Consider the following 21,939-nt stretch of genomic DNA (forward strand, 5'->3'; position numbering starts at 1 on the left):
GTATGGTTGATTTCTGTCCACAAAGAGCTTTTCCCCACCCCTCACAACGCAACAAGTCCCTGTGTCTGTGCACTTCACTTGTTACGCTGCTTCTCTGTGTCTGTATCAACACATCCTGAGAAATCTCGGTTTTCATTCCATAACACTACTAAGAGAAAGATTACATGGAAACAGAGCTGCAAGGCATGGGGAAATGCATCCTGAGGAGGCTCTTAACTTTAAAGTGGGAGAAGGTGCACCAGCTTCAGGGAAGGGTGGATATTCTGTCAACACTGTCCAGTTATTTTGGAGTTTAACCTAAAGTCATAAGTAGGTTAAAAGAAAAAACAGGTAAACCTCTAGGCTAATTAACTTGACTGTTGGGACAGACATCCTGACTCAGAAAGTCTTTACATTTTAAGTCCCTGAACACTAAGATACAGAGACATACCAAGGAATGTATCACTTTTTCCTGACCACTATAATGTGTATCTGCCACTAGATGCTTCTGGAATCAGCTCAGTGGATAGATGACACTTTGATTTGATCCATCAGAGTGAATCAGTAAATCAAGGACTACACCTTCAGCATCTGTTTGTTTCCATTTTCTGTAAGAATGATGTTGATCACAATGATGGATATCAGATACAGGATTTCTCTAATTAAAAGAAAAAAAAAAAATTATGCTACCTTAATTCCTGGATATTCTCACTTGTATTAACAGCACCTGTGAAGAAAAAAAAAAAATATTTGTCCTTATTTTCTAATATATTTATCAACATATTAATTCCTAGTACGTTAAGAACCAACTTTATGTCATAAAAATGAATTCTGTTCCTCTACTTTTAACTAGGAAAAATTCAAGGATATTGAGGTAGATAATTCCTCTCCTTCATAAAGTCTCAGGCTTTGTTTTATCTGGATGAACACAGATGCACAGTTTTATAAATACATGGTATCATCTTAAGTTTTTCAATAATTAAGTGGTAAATCATATATACTGTCACCTTCTTATAACATTTCGAGGTACTATTTCTGCAAGAAACAGCGAAGACCACATTTCTATAAATATCTGCCCTCATCTCATCTCCAAATGTAATTTATCCCAACCTGCTTGGCTCAAGACAATCTTTTTCCTCACATAACTGCTTTGCAGGTATGTCCAGAATAAAAACTGAGGTCTGGTGGAAGACCAAAGCACACAGACTCAATTTGTGTATCTAGAGTTTTGGGATTGTGATTAACAGCTCCTGCCAGGACAGTTTTTCCTAAACCAGAGAGAACCATCACGGCTCCCCATATTTTCTGTGTGGTGAGGACAGAGGCCAGGAGGAGCTATGGGCAGTGCCATTTTGGTGGGGGGCAAGCACACACAAAATGGCCGCCCCAGGCTACCACCTGCCCCTTCCCTGCCGAGCAATGAGGGAGACCCAATGCTATCTGGCCACCCTTGGAACGCTCCAGCCCTTCCTATCTGTGCACACACCTCCTCCAAGGTTTTTTTTTCTTTTTCTTCCCCTCAACCTCATCAGTGCAGGTGCTGGCTACATCCTTTCAAAAAGACCACATCCTCAAAGTGAGGAGAGTCACCTTGCCCCTTTTTCTGCCTCCTCCCCAGGAAGGAATCTGCCCTTTTAGCAATTGCTCTACACCTGCTTTGCCTCGGCGACAGAAGGGCTGCAACACCTGACCACCATGAGGAGATCTCCAGGCCAGCGCTTCGTCCAGCCACCACAAAATGGCTGCTTGTGTACAGCAGCCCCCTGGTCCCAGGCAGCAATTTCTCTCCTGCTGTGGGGGCACTGGAACAGCCAAGCTGCCTTCATGGCCACTGGATGATGAAGGAAGGTTTAATGGCCCCACGTTCGAGGCTGGAGGTAAAAATTCTCTCAATCAAAGGGGCAGGGAAAGGTCTGCGGCATCGTGGTGTGGGGGCTGGCTATGAGCTTGAAGGGAGAAGTCAGACTGAGGAACCTTCCTCCTGCCAGAGAAAACCTTGGGAAGCCAAAAGCGTCCCACCAAAAAGCTAGGTCAGGAGTAAAATCAAAGTCTTCTGACTTATGCACCAGACTTCTCAGAGATAAAATGGTTTTCACTTCCTGAAGGTAATGGCCTGACTGGTATTTGCCATTCTTGCTGGGAGAACGGGTGCACAGCCACCACATGATCAGTACGGGAAATCAGGTGGCCAATTGTCCTATTTTGGATCTCAGTTTTAGGAGCGAACATACAAATTTCAACAGACCATATAACTCTTACCAAGTTATTCAAAGGTACTGACAGCATTAAACTAGGATGCTACTTAGTGTCTTTGCTAACCATGGTGCATTGGGCAAATTAACTAAAGCAAGAAGCCTTGGGCCCCTTACCAAGGTCAGTCTCTTAATAAGAGCGTGAGCCTATCTTAAGGAACTGGCAGAAACTGGTCCTGCAGATGGACAAGAACCAAGGAGCAACTGAGTCTGCGCAAAGACAAGAAAGAGGTCAACTAGTGGTGACAAGGAAGAGTCACCAACCTTCATCCTCACAACCCCCTATGACCACCACCAGGAGACACTACACAAGCACAGATGAGAGGAGCTTACAGAAGTGACTCCTTGAAGCTAATTTTAATATGAAGCAGGGACAGGTTATGAATATGTATAGGCACATTATGAAATTTCAAGCACATGTAACTCTTTAGGGCATATAACCAAGGCAAGTTGCCAGGTCAGGCGTGCACGATTTTGGTGGACTATCCCCCAACTATTTTGGTGGACTATCCCCCTGACTTTCCGCAAATCAGCAGGAGCTTCGGTAGACACCTGCCCGTTACCCCAGCCCCTCGGCTGGAGTCTGTAGCCTAAGAGACAAACTCCTCCTCTGGAGGCGGTCTTGTGCAGGAAGGGCAGCCAGTAAACGCCCCATCCAGGCCGTGGGTTCTCCGTAAGTATCTTTGAAAACGTTCCCACCTTTGGTGGGGGAACTTGATCCCTTTTCCCCCTTAGGGCTTTGGTGTTTTGCAGAGCAGCACCTCTCCTGAGTGCAGGTGCTTCCCTGCTTTCTTCCCCTTAGTCGTTTTGTGGAAATTGAAGTCCTGAGCACCCCATCCTCGTGGTCCTGCTGCTTCCCCCTACCACCCCTGAAACACTACTCACGCATAGGGAGTAGGTAACCTTGTTAGGTTGCAATTCCTGAATTACTCCTCTCTCTCTTTAAGAGAGAGAGAATTAAGAATATTAAGAAAAGAGAGAGAGAATTAAGAAAATTAAGAATAATCACAGGTTTGTTAGTAAGCTGCAAATATATAATTCTGGTGTTTAAAATAATTCCCCCCCAGAGGGGACTATGAGCTGTGCATGAGGTATAAAGCTTCAGAGGAAAGTAGTCAAATAATTTATGCTAGCTGAGGCTCTTACCCTAAAATACCTGGGCTATACCCACCATCCATTTCAGATGGGGTTCAAGGCATTATTTGTTAAATAATAAAGTTATTTTTGAGGAGAAAAAAATAGCTGTAAAAATAATTTATCTGAACAACAAAAAAAAATACCCACCTGCCATGTTTTTTTCATATCCTATATATCAAATGTAAATATCTGCAGAATTTTCCAGCACTTCACATGATGAGCTCAAGGTAGAGGTCCATGTTACCACAGCTTGCTGTGATATGCTCTGATGCCTTTGGTGACTTCAGCTGTCATCCATTTTGCAAGAAGCAGTTGCAAGAAATAGTTTGGCACAAAGATCTCTTATCCCAGAAGGTGGGTATGTGTTGAAGTTGTCTGATTGTGCCCGCAGTCTGGCACAATATAGATAAGCACCACACAATTGCTCAATTAAATGAGGTGATGGTTTCCCCAAGCCTTTTGTGCTTCCCTCTTTTTATTTAGAAAGTCTGTAACTGAGCCACAACAAGGGAAACCCCTTTAGCCGTTGCTAATAATACTGGATAATTTCGTATATTCATGTAATCTGATAGAAATTTAGTGTTAGAATGAAGACATCTGTGATGTGCCTACTTCTGTGCATCCTGATAAATTACTGCATTCAGAGTGCAAACTGAGCCTGTTTTTCTGGAAAACATTATGGTACTATATAGGAATTCAGGGCTTGCTACTGCTGAAATGTCCTCAGGGGTGTTGCAGTTACAATGCCATACGTAACAACAACTCACATGTTGCAAATTTTTGGTGCTATATTGTGATTAGCCTTTTTATTGATTCTTGGTTCCTGATTCAAGCAGTTATTTCATCAAGGTCATTGATAAAGCCCTTGATGAAAGAGCTTTTATCAATGCCCATCAGATAGGTGAAAATTCAGATGCAGAGAGAAAAATCAGCAGTTTTGAATTTATATACCCTGAATTCATCTTCTTCACTTGTGATGGAAGTTGTGCTCCCCTCGGAGGAGCAGAATTACTCGTCATTCCTCGTAGTTACTTTTCAGTTTGCTTTGAGTAACAGAGGGACCTCAAACTGTTCTGTGCTAGAGACAATATTATCTGGAAAGACTTTTTTTTGTTCACCAAAGATTTTTATTTTTATTTTTTCCCCAGTCTTCAAAGGCAGGTATCTTGACCGACATAAGATCTACATGGATTGTTGTACTCTGCAGTTTCCTTCTGTTTCTCAGCCTTGTTCTTTCCTTTCATTCTCTGATTTTTATATTCTATGTTAGGCCTGCCCAGGAAAGCAGGCTTATTCTGTAGCTTGGGAGGGAGCTGGACTTAAATCCATCCTGCAATGTGAGCAGAGCTTCTCCATTTAGCTCCAGGAATGTCTCTCCAGAAACAAGCTTTTGATGTTGGTAGTTGATTGTAATCCCCCTTTTTTGGCCATACAGAGGCTTAACTTATGGTCCATCCCACCATTTCTCCTTTCAGATGCCAAACAAACATTTTTTGGAGTTGAGTGGATGGATGTGCTATGGGATCAGCTCAGGTTGATGGGAGGTAAGCGTAGAAAAAAAGTATTTTCTATTTAGATGTTTGTAACTTATTAGGTTACCTAACCTTCAAGAGAACCATTACCCCAGGAAGGCATGACTTGCTTCTTAAGGGATCCTGGGTTGACTCAGGAGAGTTGTGCCTTCTAACACTTGTTTTGTTCAGTCCTGCAGATTTAGGTCCTCTGCATCTTCAACACTGGGAGCTAAATTTTCTTTTTTTGATTTCTAGATTTATGTTTAACCTGCTGACATGCCAGCTGATGGACCCAGGTAGGATTAATAGCACTTCCCTGAATACTTTGTAGAATTTTTTCTTTCTTTCCGAAAAGTAAATGCTTGCTAACTAATTTGTGAAATGTTTGCATGTAAATCGATAAAGACAACTTAAACTCTTGTAACTCAACAAAAAAACAGTGTGTTAGCTAGAGGGCAGCGGATGGTGGCAGTGTTGCTCCAATGAACTTTTTCATTTGCAAAATAAACTTGCAATATCTGAAGAAATTTGGGAAAAGTGAGGGCAGCCATCAGCAAAGAGGCAACACCTTTATTGATGGTAACTATAGGGTGTGATCTCAAACTGTGAGAAGTGAAATCAATGGCAATTTCTCCTGCTTTACCAGAGTAATACATGACAGTTAAGCAAAAGGGTTCTGACATGACTCTATACCAAATTTATTTTCTCTTACATCGAAAACCTTCAGAATTTTAATTTGCATTTTATTTTGTGTGGGCAGCACTTTCCTGAATCCACGTCTGTGTATTTGTGTATTGCACTGTGACAACAGTGTTCTGAGAGAGACTTCTCAGAGAAGAATTCCTTAATACTTGGGCAATGTGAGGTTCTTGCCAATGGCAAATTGGGGGGGGGGGGGGGGGGGGGCGGGGGAAGGGCTTTATTTAAGACTTTGAAATGATTGTGTACAGTACACTCTGTGTACTGAGTCTGGCAAAAAGTTACACTGGAGGGTGGGGCCACAGTCTCTAGTATTCCAAAAATCTCTTGCTTCTTCTTGATTTCTTTGGGTGTTCCCAGCGAGGTAAGCATTGTAGAAACGGCCCAGGTAATTTTCTCAGTAAGAAATGTATGGATGTCATAGATGGGAATTGGTTTCTACGAGCACTTGACAATTTTTAACTCTGTGAATGAGAGACTGCTGAGAATGCAGACCAGTATCTGGCAGCCCTTTTTGAGTTGTTGATCAAACCTTTTTCTTAGCTGCTCATGGGTTTCTGATCTATGTAAGCAAATGTATGTTAACCTTTTTAGAGCTGCAATAGCATTATGTAGGACTGAAGGGACTAGTAAATGTGGAAGCAGTAGGGGTGTCTCAGGAGACAGTAAACACACAGTTCTAGTAATACAGCAGCAATTTGGTTTATTATGGTAAGCTGAAATTTCATGGTGCTATTGACAAAAATGTTGTATTTTGGTTGTTGTATTCAGCACCCAAAATGAATTGCAGTACTTGAGCAGCATATGATGGTAACCCAGAAAAGATGATGGTAAAACACCAAGCACTGTCAGCACCATAATACAGCTCCTATTGGAATTTTGGCATCTGCAAACATTAGGTGTACTGACAACATCTTTTCTTGGAAATGGATATAACCCAGACTACCTTAGCCTGTTAACAGACTGGCATGTTCTCACATGGTCTTAAATAGTCTTGATGGTTATGGATAGGAGGATGTATGGCTTCAAGAAGCAGGTTTTGGAGCCTTAGCCTGTCTCTGCAGGGCCTGTCAAGGGACAGAAATGAATTGCTCATTGTAGGGACTTGAAATGAAGGTTTTTACATTGAAACACTAGAAGTGTTTGAAACTACAGAAACCTGATTTGAGACAGTATAAAGGGTGAGTTCTCGATAAAAGCAATCTGTGAGACTGACCATGATGTGAAGCTAATGAAAAATCAGCACCTGGGAGGGAAGCAGAGGGAACAACAGAGCTCAATATAAGCAAGGATGGAGGATCATCTACCATGAAAAACGAGGGAGGGGGCCTCTTTTCTCTGTTCTTCCTCTTGGCGATTGGGAATGAGAGCTGGGACACACGGGACAAATAAAAGGCTGTAGGGAAACTCTTGCATCCTAAAGGGGTTTGGAATAGGGCAGTATGAAGGGTGTGAACTAATGTGGAGAGTTTTGGTTTTAGATTTAAAGCTGCAAAGCTCTTTCCCCATGGCCAGAGTCTGAACACAGTAGCATTCATTATGGGCTTGTTAACACAAGATCTTCACTGCTTTCAAAGCCCGAGCACATCCCAGGGGCTGTGAGAACAGAAGTGTGGGCACCTTTGAGGCACTGCCTGTATTTGTTTACTCAGCTACAGAAGCAGGAAAGGGAGTGGGCTGTGGGCTGCCCTCTCCATCAGCCTGTTCAAGTGCAGATACAAAGTGGAAGTTTTTGTGAACACCTCTAGTGGTGTGTTTTAGGAGTGAAGTCCACACCTGCTTTAGCGATGAGACAAATGACTGAGCCTAAATGCACGTGGATAGACACATACACAGTTGTAAGTTCTACGTAACGGTGACTGCCTCCATTCAGAACAATATCCTAACTTCTTGCCATTGGTTCTTATTTCACATATTGGGAAAACACGGTCAACACAGTGTTTGGAGGAAAGCAAGTAAGTCCATTAAAATTGATGGGTACCATGTGGAAGAAAAGCACTTGATGAGAATAAAATTATTTGCACTGCTCCACTGTGTTGATTTGGAACAGATCCACTGTATTTTCAGCAACTGGCAGTTTGCATTGTTACTATTCCTTGACAAGTACAATGGAAAGATGGTGGTTTCCGGAGGCATGATAAAAGAGTAAGCCCCAGCTTTTGCACACTGCATTTTATAGTTGCATGCTTGATGTGCACAATTGGGCAGCGCTGCTTTTCTTGCCTTAATCCATTGCCTTCCCTCTCTCTCTCTCTCTCTCTTTCACACACACACACACACACACACACACACACTTCCTCACCCTCTCTCATTGCAGCAGTAGCTGCTGCAGCTCTGGCAGATCATTGGAGAGAGCACAGAAAATGAAAAGAGCTCAGCTATCCTCTTAACATTTTTCCCAAAGGATTAATTTCACCTGTTTCTCCAGTTTTGCTGATAGACTTTTTGCGTTTTTCAATCCAATAAATGTGGGGTTATTTCACATTTGAAACCCCTCTAAATAGTTTTCAGGATGGACTTTTTCTCTCCGCCTCCCCCAGCCTTTTTTATGACAAGTTAGAAAATTGTGAAGTAAGTGGACAGAGTAACCGAGAGCGAGAGCGTGAGAGGGAGAAGACGCTTCCATTCTTCTAGTGCAGTGGGCTGAGGCAAAAAGGCCATTGTAATGGTAAATTGCACGCAGAAAGGAAGAAAAGACTGATAATCAATCACAAATGAAGCATTCGTTTGGATTTTGGCAATTTGCTGGCCAATGGCTTTTAAATATCTAACCATTTTTTTCTAATTGTACCCATGTATTAAGAAACTTAAATTTGATATACTGAGGACAGGAAGATAAATCTTAACGAAGCTATCATGCCTAGGATACCTAGGAATGGGAAAAGCAGAGTGCTGGAACAGCAGTAAAAAGTCGTGGTTCTGAAGGAGAAGCAGCATGCTGAAATGTTGGTGGGAAATGTCTCTAGCCCATCACCTTGGACTCCAGCTCTGAAGAAAAACTATCCGTGTCAGCCACTTCTTGTTTCACGTGTTTAGGGATGACTTGTGGTGGGCTTCTGAGGAGTTTAATTTGCAACTTCATTGATCTGTGATTGCCTGAGTGGGTTTTGTATCTGACTGAGTATGTGATAGGACAGATGAGGATGTTAGACAACATTAACACTGGCATATCGTCTTCAGAGTCCAGCATTGCCCGTAAAGGAAGATACATCTACCTGGAGGCACTGCTTCAGGGAGGCGCTCCATGGGGATTCACACTGAAAGGCGGACTGGAGCATGGGGAGCCATTAATCATCTCAAAGGTACATATATATTTTTTATTTAAAATAAAATGCTAACAAGTTAGGAGGTGTGCCTGATTTAAAGAGCAAGAGTTGTAAAATAACCCTGAAACTGTTGGGCACTGTGTTTGGCTTGGTTTTCAAATGTCTCGAGCACCTAGTGAAGTCAGTAGATTTGCTCAGGAGCTACCTAGTTGAGCAGCACGTGAGAGCTCTCAGCATTGTTTAACTATCAAAATACAGATTTTGTCCCACAGGAAATATTTTTGATTTTAGAAATTGGCTCTATTTATTTCACTTCACCCTCTTTATGAATGGGAGAAGGGGATTTCCTTTTCATGAGGTGATGCAGTCATCTCATGTCATGAAATCATAGCATATTTGAGCACGTTTGGTAATCCATAACAGCCTCTTCTGAAGAGAAAAGAAAATAAGTGCTTCTCATCACATGATGTGATGTCAGCTAATAAGAACTTTGTGTGGAGAAACAGAAGAATAATAATGAATACTTATTCCTATCTGGTATGCATATACGTTATGTTAGCAGTTTACTTGTGCTATGTACTTTCTACTTACTATCTTATAAGCGTGGTACATCTTCAAGATTTGTGTTCTAGCTGACAAGGATATTTCGAGAAACAAATGAGAGAAAGTTCCTCATTCTCATCAGAACTGAGCTTTAAAAAGTAATCAGGTACCTGAAGATGCAGATCTTTAAGACAATGGGTTTTCAAAAGCATGAAATTGAATCTATGAATACTGAAATAGGTTTTATCTATGGCCCTAAAACTGTTTTGAAAATAGGATTTTGGTAATACTGAAATTTAACCTCTAGAGGCTGTTATGTTTCACTTTTATGTTATCTGTCTGGTGCATTCTTCTTGTTTATAGTACGCATTTATGTGGTGAGCTGCTAGGTGCATATGCACTCTAATCTGATCTCATTCCCTCATGTAAACTGGGACATGTGGGGAATTCAGAGGATAACAACTGATGTCAACTGGAAGAAAATGCTGATACTCACTTTTATTCAAATCCCGCAACTGACTGCGCAAACACACTCACATGTAAACTGTCAATCACTTGAATAGTTCACCTGAAATAAATTACTTGTAGTTTGTGCCATATACATGTTGAAATAAAAAAAGGACTTCCAATAAAAGTTGTTTCATCTTAAAGGAATTTTAGAAATTTCACATAATCGTCTTTCTTGCAGGACTTCATTGGAGATTGGCATAGCCACAGGAAGCAAAACTAGCCTCTCTGAAATGGTCTTATATTTTTCATTTTATAAATGAGAAGGACTAATACTTCTGTCAGATTTTTCACTCTTTTTGGTAGCGTTCTACATTTGTGAGGAAATTGAGAGTTTCCTTTGACTTTTACATTTTTTTTCAGTGTAAAAAGTGCCACTCTCCCTTTTTTTAATTGGGAGCAAGGAGGAGAGAGGAGGAGAGATGGCTGTGGCTGCTGAACATTAATTAATCTATGGGATTTGGTTTCCACAACAACGAGGCCCCTTAATGTCAAACATGCTTGGAGTGTGCGTGGTGCCACTGGGAGCTCTCTGACTTGTGCCTGCCTTCTGTGAAAAGCACTGCAGAAATGTGTATTTTTTTTAAACTTGTAGCTGATGCTAGGTTTGTGCTGTCAATGTTGACATTATGTTGTTTTGCTCATGCATTGGTGACAGCTGAAGAAAAGCTTGTGAGTAGATACTGTGCACCCTAGAATATGCACAGCACCTATAGCTGCTTTTTGGTTTCCAGTTTCAGCTGGAAAACTCATTTCTTCTTGTGTTTGAATTCTCGTGTGTGAATTCACTAGGCACTGTTCAGGAAGAATCGAATCTCATATCAGTCATTAGGCTAATTCAATATTCTTCTGGGAATTAATGAGGAACTGGGGGAAACAAAAAACTGAACCATACTACAGGTCAGATCCTGTTGGACTTATGCAAGAGTGGTAGCAGTACATATGCAGGTACAGCTCTAGGAATGATCCAACAATTCTAATTAATGTTACCTATAAATTTAAAAAATGTGGATGTCAGATTTTGATTTCTGATTATTCAGAATTAAGGAAGGAATTTTATTTGCTTCAGGTTTCTTTTCTGGCGAATAAATAATATTTACATCTGCTTAAGGATCTATTTGCATTGACAAAGTGGTGTTAAACGACCTTAGTGTTAATAACAATTTAGATTAAAGTAAATATTGAAGTTGGTACCTTTGAAAGCTTGCAACATGACTTAAAACAACAGTTTTAGTCTGGTTACTATACTTCTGGCAGCTCTTTGAACTAAGAGCAAGTTACCTACAGCCTCTCAGCAAAAGTTACCTTGCTATAGATGTGTTGCAGTGCTCCTGTGCAACAAGGCAGCTCGATTGCTTGGTGTGTATGTGGTTGAGTGCACAGATAGGCACATGTAGAGTTAAACATGCTAGTAAATGCTTTGCTGAATCAGCCATGATGCTCAGCACATTATGGAACCAAGACTTAATCAACTTGTCAGAATTATTGGTTGTGCAGCAATCATGAATTTAGGTAGTTAGAACAGATGACCTTTATAAGCTAACACTCTTCTTTTTTCCCTGTGGAAAGACAAGCCTGTAAGTCTCATGATGGTTACTTCCAAGTCCTCAGCACAGGCCTTTTCTGAATGTGTTTTGCTGGAGGTAGAGGACAGACCGTAAATAAACTTATTACAACTGACCTGTGTTTTCCCCTCTCCGTGTAGGAAGGTGCTTTGACAGTCCCTCTTTTTTCCTGTCTTGTTTCTTGACTGACTATAAACAACTCTTCACGCAAAGGCTGCAGAATCATAGTACTTCATGATTCTATGTAGGGCAGTTAAAAGAACATACTCATTTTCAATAAAAAGAAACTTGGAAATGCTAATGCTGTCAGCGAGATGGAGATTCAGGGTACTGACTGGCCTAGAACAGCACTTTGCCATCTTGGGAGCCTAAGGAAGTTCCCTTTGTTTTCAGGCGCTGCTAGTCGGGCCATAGCACTTTAGGATTGTGTGTGGTATTCCTGATGTGCCACCTAAGCACAAGGTTGTGAGGGATCCTGAGAAACAAGCTTTGTGGAATTTCCCCAACATTTTATTTTGTGCCAGGAAAGGTTAGAAGAATGAGCAAAAAAATGTCAGCTGGATATTCTTTTTCCCAAGTGCATGTCCAAAGATCGGTACCTAAATCAGCATGAGAATGTTAATGGTTAGCAGTGGGACAGCATCCAAAAAGATGGAGCAGAGGATGAAAATTAAGAGAATGTGATTTGCCTCTTGTATTGATTCTGTGGAATTAAACACATTATCAGGGAATTGTGTAGGTGAGAATTTGAAAGGGAACTATGGTCTTACATTCCTCCTTGGGAAGAATTCCTCATTTATATGAGCTTAGAGAATAGCTGTCAATCAAATTCTTTACTTAGAAGTGTTCACAGTTTCTCCCCATGTTTTGAAAGGAATAAATGTCCTCCTGAGGTGAAGAGGAAAAAGGCTTTGGTGGGAGGAGGAAAGAGACTCCAGAATGAGCATGTTATGTTAAATTTTTCCCAGCTGAGTGAACTCTGCAAATTTGCAGACCTCAAAGAATCCAGCCTAAATCTCAAGAAAACTTGCTACTTGTGGTTATCAAATATTCCTTTGGCAAGAAGATTGTCAAGTTTTTATTACTTTCCTTTATGTAAAATCACAGTTTTCTTCTTCTATACATTAGTGTTTAAAAGGTAATACGAGATTTATATAAAACGTCAGTAATACTTCAGAAACAGTAGAAATGAAATCCCTAGTAATGAGCTCCACTCCTCTGTTTTCAGATCATGGTTCATATTGCTCATCTTCCTTTTTATTTCCTTTTCTGATTGTGCCAGTTTTGTAGTTTAGAACCATGTAATTTTGTCTCTGATTTGAGGAGATTTGCTCACAGTGGAAATCTTGTTAAATAAATGGTGTCTTGACCTGGAACCAGGAATGTCATGAGAAATGCACAAGTGATTGCTGTTGATACCGAATGCTGAACTGGAACCTGATTTCCTTTGGTCTCAAAACCATAAGCATGCACAGATGAAAACGTGCATATTACTGCGTTGGTTCATCTTTTTCAGTAAGAGCAATATTACTAAAATGAAAGTGCCAACCGCATTAGGCACCAAAGGCAATCTGGGAACAGAAGTGTTTATTCCCTCTTGGTTTGCTGTGAGAATTTTCAAGGTAATAAACATTATTCAGTATCAACTGTTCTGGGGCCAGGCGATCTATTTCCACGGTCACTTTCTCATTGCTACGCACAAACCTTTGGAGTAGCTTTGGTTGTTACAGGCCTCTGAAACGTGCTTTTATTTTGAGCTCCATGTTGATGATATTAACAAAAGAGTTGTTTCTCTTGCCTAAGAATTAAGGCATCTAAAGCCTCCTTTCTCGGAGAGCCGCTATGTGGGAACACTTTTCACATGCTGTGCTGCAGTTCATCGGTTCCCTGAACTCAAAAGGATAGGTCATTTACAGGGACCTCATGCCAGAAGCATGACACAGACTCTGAGGTTTACCTCTCAGCAGGGATGTAGGAAGCAATAAAAGTTTAATAATAATAGGAATAGCTTGGGACAGAGCCTGAGAAATAGTCGTGGATTCTTGTAAGGTGTTTAGACCTTGTTAAGAGCCCGATCCAGTTTCTGGGGAAATGAATAGCCCTCTAGCAATCAGTGCATACAGCAGCTGGATCAGACTGTCCTCCAAGAGGCCCACATGCCTGTGCTGCTCCTCTAATATTTGTGTTGGTGATGCCTTGTTCATCTCACCTGAGTGAGCTCTTGGAGCTTTTAGTGACACACAAGAATCATTCCAGCAGTCTTGACAAAACAAAACCCAAAAGACCAATTTTTGATTTGTTTGTTTGAAACTTATTGTGTTTATTCTTTTTGGGCTAGACATAAGACTTTATTTTTCTCATTACTGCCCTAGAATAGCTTAGGGCCTTTGTGTTGTTAATATTTAAAAATGCTCATTTTCATTATTTATCTTCCAATCTGCTACAAGTGCGTTGATGAACAGATCCATTTCAAAGCCATAAGCAGCTTGTTACGCTCATGCCTTCTTGCAGAGCATCTAGGACCGTAGATACGGATGCTGTGCATAATATGGCAAGTCCTTATAAATGTGTTCTTCATGTGTAAGGACAGAACAAGAATGGTATGTAATAAGCCAGAGATCAGCACTAAGGTGATTCTTAACTACATCATCTGACAGGGCATGGAGAGCTGGCGTGTTTGTTATTCCTTCAGTTCTTGTTTTCATGCGGAAAAGCAGTCAGTGGGCAATGGTTTGCCCAGGACTAAACCAAAACGTGATTGCTTGTACTTGGTCTTAGTCCAGAGGCAGGCAAGAGGGTGTCCTGTGAGCAGAAAGCAGCTCTGCCTGGCGTCCCCTCTGGGTTGTAGTAAAAACATTAAGGACCAAATCAGCTTGGACAACAGAAGTGACTTCTTCCCAATTTCCTTCTCCCTGTCCCACCGGTATATCCTTTACATTTTGCATTGGAGAAAGGTGTGGTTGTGTGCTGGTGAGCTGAGGGGTTCGTTGTGCAAAATAATCCTTCTGCCAGGCTGGTAACAGACAAGACAGCTGCCTGATCCCAGATGACAGGGAAATGTGGATGGGGTGGGTGTTTGCTTTCAGAGAAGAGGGGAACTGATGCTGTAATTGTTCCAGAAAGCAGAAGGCGATTCCTCACTACTCGTCCTTGTTTCTCAGGGCTCAGATTAGGGCCTCACCAAAGACTGCTGATGCCAGCACTGGGGACAGGATCCTCTACCTTTTCTTAAAGCTAGGGAATTGCTCGATGAAAAGGCTTCTATTGTTAGCCCCCTCCATTAGGCTGCCAATCGTTCCCTAGCACAAAAAGACTTCTGTTCAATGCCACAGCACTGAATTAGCAATTGCAGACAAACCGACTGACTGATGGGAGCAGTGGCTTGCTAGGCACTGGTGCTGCCCCAGCCAAGGCAGTAGGAGCTTTTCAGGTTGCAGATCTGCTGTCTGATGGGGCCAGTTGGTCTGTGATTCATCACGATGACCCCATCTGCTGGGACTACCTTGGTTGTCCTGATTAACAAAGATCAGCACAGTTGAGTTGTGAGGTTCACAGGCAACTCAGCCATGTGACTTTCATGAACATGCATGCAGAATAAAATTACCCCAGGAAATGCCACACTTGCATGCTGAGTAGAGACAGACGGACAGGTGTTTATTTCCACTTGACCAGTCGTGCTTTAGGTTACCTCCTTACCGGAGATGAACGCATTCTGCATAGTTTCAGTCCAAGCCCACAGAAATCCCTCCTCTAAAAGACCAAGTTTGCACTACTGTATCGCGACTTTGTGAGTTGCAGAAGACTATGCAGTGTAACATCCTTCAAAGACGTAAAAAGGCATGAGAGACAATATATTTTCTTCTCAGGTTCCTGGACAGAGAGGAATCGTGTGTAATTAAACACAACATGTAATCCTTAGGATCAGTAAATAGAGCCTTCATCAGTCCTGCCCTGGCTTTAGCTTACCTGAAAGAGATTAGTCAGAAAAATGCCATATATCCTAGTTCGCTTAGCTGTAGCAGGTATAATCAGAGATAAAGTTTACACTGATCCTAGCATGAGAACCAGAGAATGTACTCTTTAGAGCGGTGTTTGGGCAGAATAGATGGTTGCTTGTGAAAGGCTTCACTAAACTCAACCTTTCCCACATTTCTTGGGAGTGCAAGGCATAGAAGGAAAATCCATCATCAATAACATGGCTGGAGCTGAGCTAATCTCAAATTTCATCAGTACTTCCCTTCAGGATCTTTTGATAAATCTCCAAACTGTGAAGCATGAATCCAGCATGGATCTGTTTTGTAGAAAGTGCTCAAATTTGGGGGGATTATTGAATGGGAAAATAAATTGAACTGTAATTGGCTTGCCAACAAATATTGGAAATCAAAGAAAAAAATGTACAGAGTCCTTTGGAAATACACCGCTGAACCACAAAGTCTTTGCCACTGACTTGTGTCTAGCCAAAGCCTTGAGGGGATCACCATCTGGTGGCAACAAAGAACACCCAAGACCTGTGTCAGATAATCCTAAAATGTGTTGGTGTCTGTCAACCCAGGAGGCAAATCTCTTTCTCACTTGAGAGTTGAGGCAGTAGGCTTTGGATTTGAGCACAAACAACAGGAACTGCTGGGTATTCTGCCATCATTCTGGAGGCTGCAGGCTACGTTTCTGGTCCTGCCTACGGGGTGCTTTCCTTTTTGACCTGAACCTACTTGCCTTTATGCGTGGAACAAGGAATATCCAGTTAATAATACAAAAACACAATTCAGCATCAGGACTAGCTTGTCTGTAGGAAGATCCTGTCATCCTCTAGCTGCCCAGCACCCAGCCCTATCAACCTCACATCATGGATTTCTTCTATGAAGTCAGCAGTGTGTTCTGCATTGTGAATGCCTGCCAGTGTGGGGACTGAAGAGGACAAAGCTTAGTCCATGTGAGATGAGGAAATCGGAGCCTCGCGTGGCCCAGATTACCGCACACTAGTGACAGAGCTACGTGTTGCTAGATAGTTGGAGCTGCCCTGAAAACTCTGCATTGTTGGAGCAGGATGCTTTTGTCTGTGCCACATGAACAGAATTTAGGAAGTGTACACGTTAAATGCACTAAATATGTTTCTCTTTTTCCTTATGATCTCGTCTCACATAGGCTGTCATGTCTGTGTTTGTGTCTCACCCGAAGGCTTTCTGTCTCTATATGTCCACTTAAACCCTCAGATTTGGCTCATTTACCAGGTTCTTGTATTTGAAGGAGATACGGGCTGCATGGCTTCAGATGGACTTGCCAGAACCTCAGCTCTTTAAAGAGACACAGTTCAGAAGTTGTTAAATGCTGGGAAGCATCTTCCCCCTGTGAAAATGCAGTCTGTGTCTGTGTATCATATTTTGCACTCCTAGTGAAAAAACACCTTCTTAATTTTGTTTTATGTAAGAGAGGAGCTAGTGTAGGTTCATTCATGTGGCTGAACTGGGAGTAGATTTCTGGTCTTCCCATTTTCAGCCACTCACTGCCTAACTCTGTTTCCACAAGTCTTGTTACTTTGCCATGAGCTTAAAATAAATAAATAAATGATTCCAGGTTTCTCGGTCAATTGAAATTAGGAAAAGGACAACAGGAACAGACAAGACCAGCTTATCCAGGACACAGCTTGTTAACATCCTAACTGGTATTCAAGCATAAAACTAATTTTTCACACTTGCATTAAAAAATCCCGCCGAAAAAAATAATTCAAATCTCAGTGAAGAATGATTCCTGCTGATAAGAAAATCAGTGTGCTTAAATTCATTAATAGAATAGGCTGTGTGATACATTTCAAAGCGCAGGGTGAGAAATAAGCTCCCAAATCCCATTAAGAAATAACAGGATTTATGTGCATTCCTCCCATATATTAACTTTCCCCTCTGGAAACGTCTTGTGCTGAGTTGGTGCCATTTTTCAGGCAGGTGCAATGTTCTGCAGTTCCCACAGACCCCTCCAGATAATCTGCTGGCCTGAAAGCCATTCCCTATTCTCACTCAAGAATGGGGATTTTCCGACGTGCCGGCGAATGACAGGTTTGGCTGACAAATGTCATCGTTCCATGATCTACAGGGTTTCGGTCACACATTGTGCAGTGCTGCCCTAAGCAGTTTTGTCCAGTCAGTCTTCACAGTTAAAATGTTTCAAGTACCAGGCAGTAGGGATAGAAGAGATGCTGTTTTTCAATAGTTATTAGCAGCACTGCATCATTTTCTGAACTTGACATTATGGCTTTTGATGCTGAAGTCTTCAGGCAATTGGTTTTTATTATCCGTGGGGTCAGCTCTTGTTAGCATTGTTACAGGTTTTTTTGCCTTTCCAGTGAAGTCAACTTTCTGAAAATCATAGAAAATATGCCAAATCTTCACACTTGCAATTAATTAGAAGGGTTTTCATGACTTTTTTCTTTTAGAAGCATAGATAAATGCAAAATGTCAAATCACATAAAACAGATGAAAGTATTATGGAAATACCTGCTGAAGAAATGGCAAACAGATCCATTTCAAAGTGTGCAAAGCGGAAACAGTTTCATGGAGCAGAAACAGGCAAGAAGAGTCTCCAGGATCCGTGAAGATGACGTGTTGTGGCATGTTTATTTCAGAAGAATTGAATGAGCATGCAGTCCACTGCATGTTGCAGAAATATTCTCAACACCTACAGAGAACTACTGATTTCTGATGAGCTGTTAACATAGTCATACAGAACTATTTTTCTTTGTGTTCTGTTCAGCTTGTAATCAATATTTATTTTTTTCTACCCTGACAGTGCCAGCAAGCCACAGTCGAAAACTAGGGACGCCTTTGTGCTATTTATATGTGCAATAAAAATTAACTTCCGAATTTATAGTTATGATACAGTCACAAGACACAAATAGGAGAAAAATAAATACAGTAATGGGTGAAGGGTGAAGCAAGGGTGAGTGAATCTGCAAATGCATCAGTGACTTTACTGCCTCAATAATTGTTGCTTGGGGTTTTGTTACGTAACATTGGACTTAGAGATGTTTGCAGTGGCACGTAATTGTCAGAATAACTGTATTCTTGGAAACTTGTGGTAGTGCTGGATCTGTTATTACTATTTTTTTTCTTCTGTTAAAATATGCATTATTTAAATGAACACTTTGTTCAGAAAAGTGGATTTGTCTCTAATGTCACAGCTCAGATTTTTATGTATTGATCAATGACCTAACTTGCCAGTGGACTGAGAGAGCGCCACATTACTCAAATGCAGTCTCATAGAAACTGGGAAATGAGCTGATGGAATTCAGACCAAAGATCTGGCTGTTTTCCAGGAGCACATACATGGCAGAACACGTTTCTAGTTTCAAGAGAGAGACTTGAAACAGAGAAAGAAATGAGAAACATTTGGACAGAGAAGGGTGGGGTCATGGGGGGATCTTCGTTTTATCAATGATGCCCCCTCCAAACTCCTGCCCTGCTTCATTTCATGTTTGCCTAAAATCAGTTGCCAGTGTTTGCTGAATAGCGTCAGCACAGAAGGGATGCAGCCACTGACCTGACTATAAGGCAACAGCAAAAGGTTAGAAGAATTAGTCTTGTACTGCAGACTTGTATTAATAGTTGTATTGTGGTGGTGTTGGCACAAACTCTGCAATTAAATAAGTTGTTGGCACTCTTCCCTAGGTTAAATTACTACCACTGTTCCCCCATGCTTGCAAGTCAATGAATACAACACTTTTGGGGAGGCAAGTTCAAACATTGTTTGTTCTTCTGGGATTCAGCACAGTTCTGATTTCAAGCTAAGAAGTTTCTGCAGGCTTTCCAAGTACACCTCTTGTTGTTATGTCTCTGCGGACAGCCCATGCAAACTAATGCTGGAGTGACCAGGCTGGGAAGGAGGTGGGTGAGGGGGAAAAACACAAGGCTGGTGTAGAGATGAATGCCCTTGGAAGGGGTTTTCACTTTCTCTTATCCCCAGGCCTGTGGATGCTTCTTAGCACCAGGCTGTTGTTGTAGAGGATTAAGTTGCCCTCACAGCTTCATGAGCAGCAGCTTAACCTCTTTGTCAGCCACAGGCACAGCGGGGTATCCCTGCCTATCCCTGCCCCACAGTGCAAAGCAGCCACTTTTTCCAAACCAAGGTCCTCTTCTTGCTCCAACCGTAGTCAATGGTAATTGGGTTTGGCCAAGGGACCCAGGCACCCTTCTGTGCTGTTCTGCAGGGGATGCAAAGAGCAGTACACCTTCCCAATGCTGCTTGCTGGAAAACTTCATATTTGTGATTTACTGACACTTTTTTCTACTTTGGGAAAAGGAGTCTTTGCGCTTCTTCACGAGTCTGTCTCTAATTTACTCTAGCAGGCAGCACCTGTGTCCCCATCTATTAGTAAGGAGTAGATCTAAAAATTGTTCTTCCCATGCACGGCATAGCTTTGTTGTTGTACAGAGTTTTCAGTAAAGCTAGGAAGGAAGCTGGAGTCTGACTTCCTCTCGTGACCCACATAAAGACTAAGGGTAAGATGCAGTCTAGTCTGCTGCGGTAGCACGCTGTAAACAAAAGACCTGGAAATGCTTCTGTCTCTAGGTCCTGGTGGCTGGTGTTGAAAGGCAGCAAGACTTGGGGGGAGACTGTACTCCGTATGAGTGGAGAAACTTGTACGTATAATGGTTTTCTAAGAAGGGAAGACTGGCAGCATACAGAAAAATGATTAGGGAGAACCTTAATGTGTGTTTTCCTGAAGGCTGGCTGTTATTTATCAGTTATCAGACATTAATAATGAACTGTGTCTGGAGGATTCCTTGTCCACCACCACCAAAATCTTTTTGTGGCTTATATCAATGTTTAATGGGGATTGATAGGGAGTGCGCCACTAGCACATCAATAGAACTGGGAGAGTTAGGAGGAGAAGCAGAAACAAAAGTGCATTTGAGTGACTCTGCACCTCTTTGACTTCTTGTGTATCTCATCAGCTGCTTAAACAGAAGGTCCCTCTGCTGGTTGGAGCTGAAGAGAACCGGGGTAAGCATCTATTGTTCTATATATTTTATTGTTCTTGAGCTGTGATCTTGTCAGCTCGCATTAACTTAACAGGCTGGACTGTGTCAGTCCTTGGATGGGAGACTTTGAAAGCAACGAAAAATGACACAGAGTGGTTCAGTGCATAGCCTGCTCCCTCTGAGTCACTGCTGAGCCACTGACCCGTCAGACTTTGAGGTGGAGAGGGTGTGATAGTCCTGCTCTGTGAGACATTCAGACTTTTGGTGATGAGATATAATAGAAGGTCAGTCAGTGGCATATTTCAGTAGAACAAAGGTGTGATCCCGTGAGCCAAAGTGTTGTTGGGATAAACTGTATACCAACTGCAGCACCATCTTATTTTTCCTTCAATTAGAGCAGGTAAGGGTGGTTGCAGATGGCAGTGCTTGTGGTGCAGTTGGTACGTTTATATATATATATATATATGAAGGGGTCTGTCTGCTGAGGGTGTTTATAGTTTATAATCCCATAAAGTGCCAGGATGCAATAAACAAACCAACAAACAAAAGTTTCAGAGTTCAGTCAGAATAAACTTTGGAATATAGAACTGGAAGGTAATACCTAACTGGATTTAGAGGGGTCTCCACAGAACAATTGCATGCTCTTCTCTTAAATCAGTGCTTAATAGTGATAGAGAAAGCTAGCTGCTAGCACACAAAATAGAAATGTGAGAGTTAGGGGGAAAGGACTAAAGAAAAGATTTCATGCAGGTTTAGTATGCTCACAACATTTGGATAGTGACAGCATACAGTTAGAGCTTAGTTAGGAGGGCTGCCCCAAGCATCAGTCATCTCAATTTTAAGCCTTCTTTGTAATTCACAGGAAGCTGCAGCCTTCCCTTGTGCTTTTTGCAACCTGTTGTAGGCCAAGCTCAATACAAGAGTGAGTCTGTCCGCTTTCTTTAGCATAATTTGAAAATGGTGAATTGAATTGAATCCAAGTGCCAGTGTTGTAGTAGCTCCCTAGTAGCTCCATCTGTGGGATATCATTGGCCATCTTCTGTAGCAGTACCTAGAAATTTGCAAAGCAAGTTTATTGTGCCAGAGTAGGTGTTCAAGCAGTTCAAGGTGTGAACGAATACACTTTCTAAAAGTTGGTAATCCGGGAGCTAGGTAAGGAGGCCTGGGGTAGAAAGACACCTGTATGCACATGAGAGATGGTGCCTTTCCAAACTGTGCATATTCCCACAAACTCCCCATCCAAAATAAATTAAAAAAAAAAAAAAAGAAGAAGATGGACAAAATGAAAGTGTGGTTGTCTCATAGCTGCTCAACAGGCAAGTCTGAGATCCTTCTGGCAAGATCAACTGAGGCTGAATTCATCATTGTTTGCCCTGTGTCACCCAGCTGGTCGGGTCAGAGAGCTTCTCTGACCTGAGCCCACAAGTGATGGACAGGTCTGTAGAGGGCATTATCACAACATAATCACACGGAATGAAAGGAAAGGCATGCGCCTTTCTTAACTACCC

The 21,939-nt window shown here is 41.8% G+C and overlaps 1 protein-coding gene and 1 long non-coding RNA gene across 3 annotated transcripts in view; both read left to right on the forward strand.

Moving 5' to 3' along the window:
• The first annotated feature begins 1,579 nt into the window (after window positions 1–1,579).
• On the forward strand, window positions 1,580–5,106 carry LOC118166604. The gene is made up of 3 exons (XR_004750603.1): window positions 1,580–1,856; window positions 4,844–4,912; window positions 5,072–5,106. It is a non-coding gene; the product is annotated as an uncharacterized LOC118166604 (long non-coding RNA).
• A 35-nt stretch (window positions 5,107–5,141) lies between these two features.
• Window positions 5,142–21,939, forward strand: part of SHROOM3 (shroom family member 3) — a 148,808-nt gene continuing 132,010 nt past the window's right edge. The window contains exons 1-2 of one of the 2 annotated variants that reach the window (XM_035324141.1): window positions 5,142–5,178; window positions 8,762–8,883. In XM_035324141.1, the coding sequence (XP_035180032.1) occupies window positions 5,142–5,178; window positions 8,762–8,883 (159 nt within the window). Of the gene's footprint in view, window positions 5,179–8,703; window positions 8,884–21,939 lie in introns of those variants that run through there. The other variant, XM_035324140.1, reaches the window with a different exon arrangement.

Source organism: Oxyura jamaicensis, chromosome 4 (genome assembly GCF_011077185.1).
Source record: "Oxyura jamaicensis isolate SHBP4307 breed ruddy duck chromosome 4, BPBGC_Ojam_1.0, whole genome shotgun sequence".
In the NCBI taxonomy this organism is placed as follows: domain Eukaryota; kingdom Metazoa; phylum Chordata; class Aves; order Anseriformes; family Anatidae; genus Oxyura; species Oxyura jamaicensis.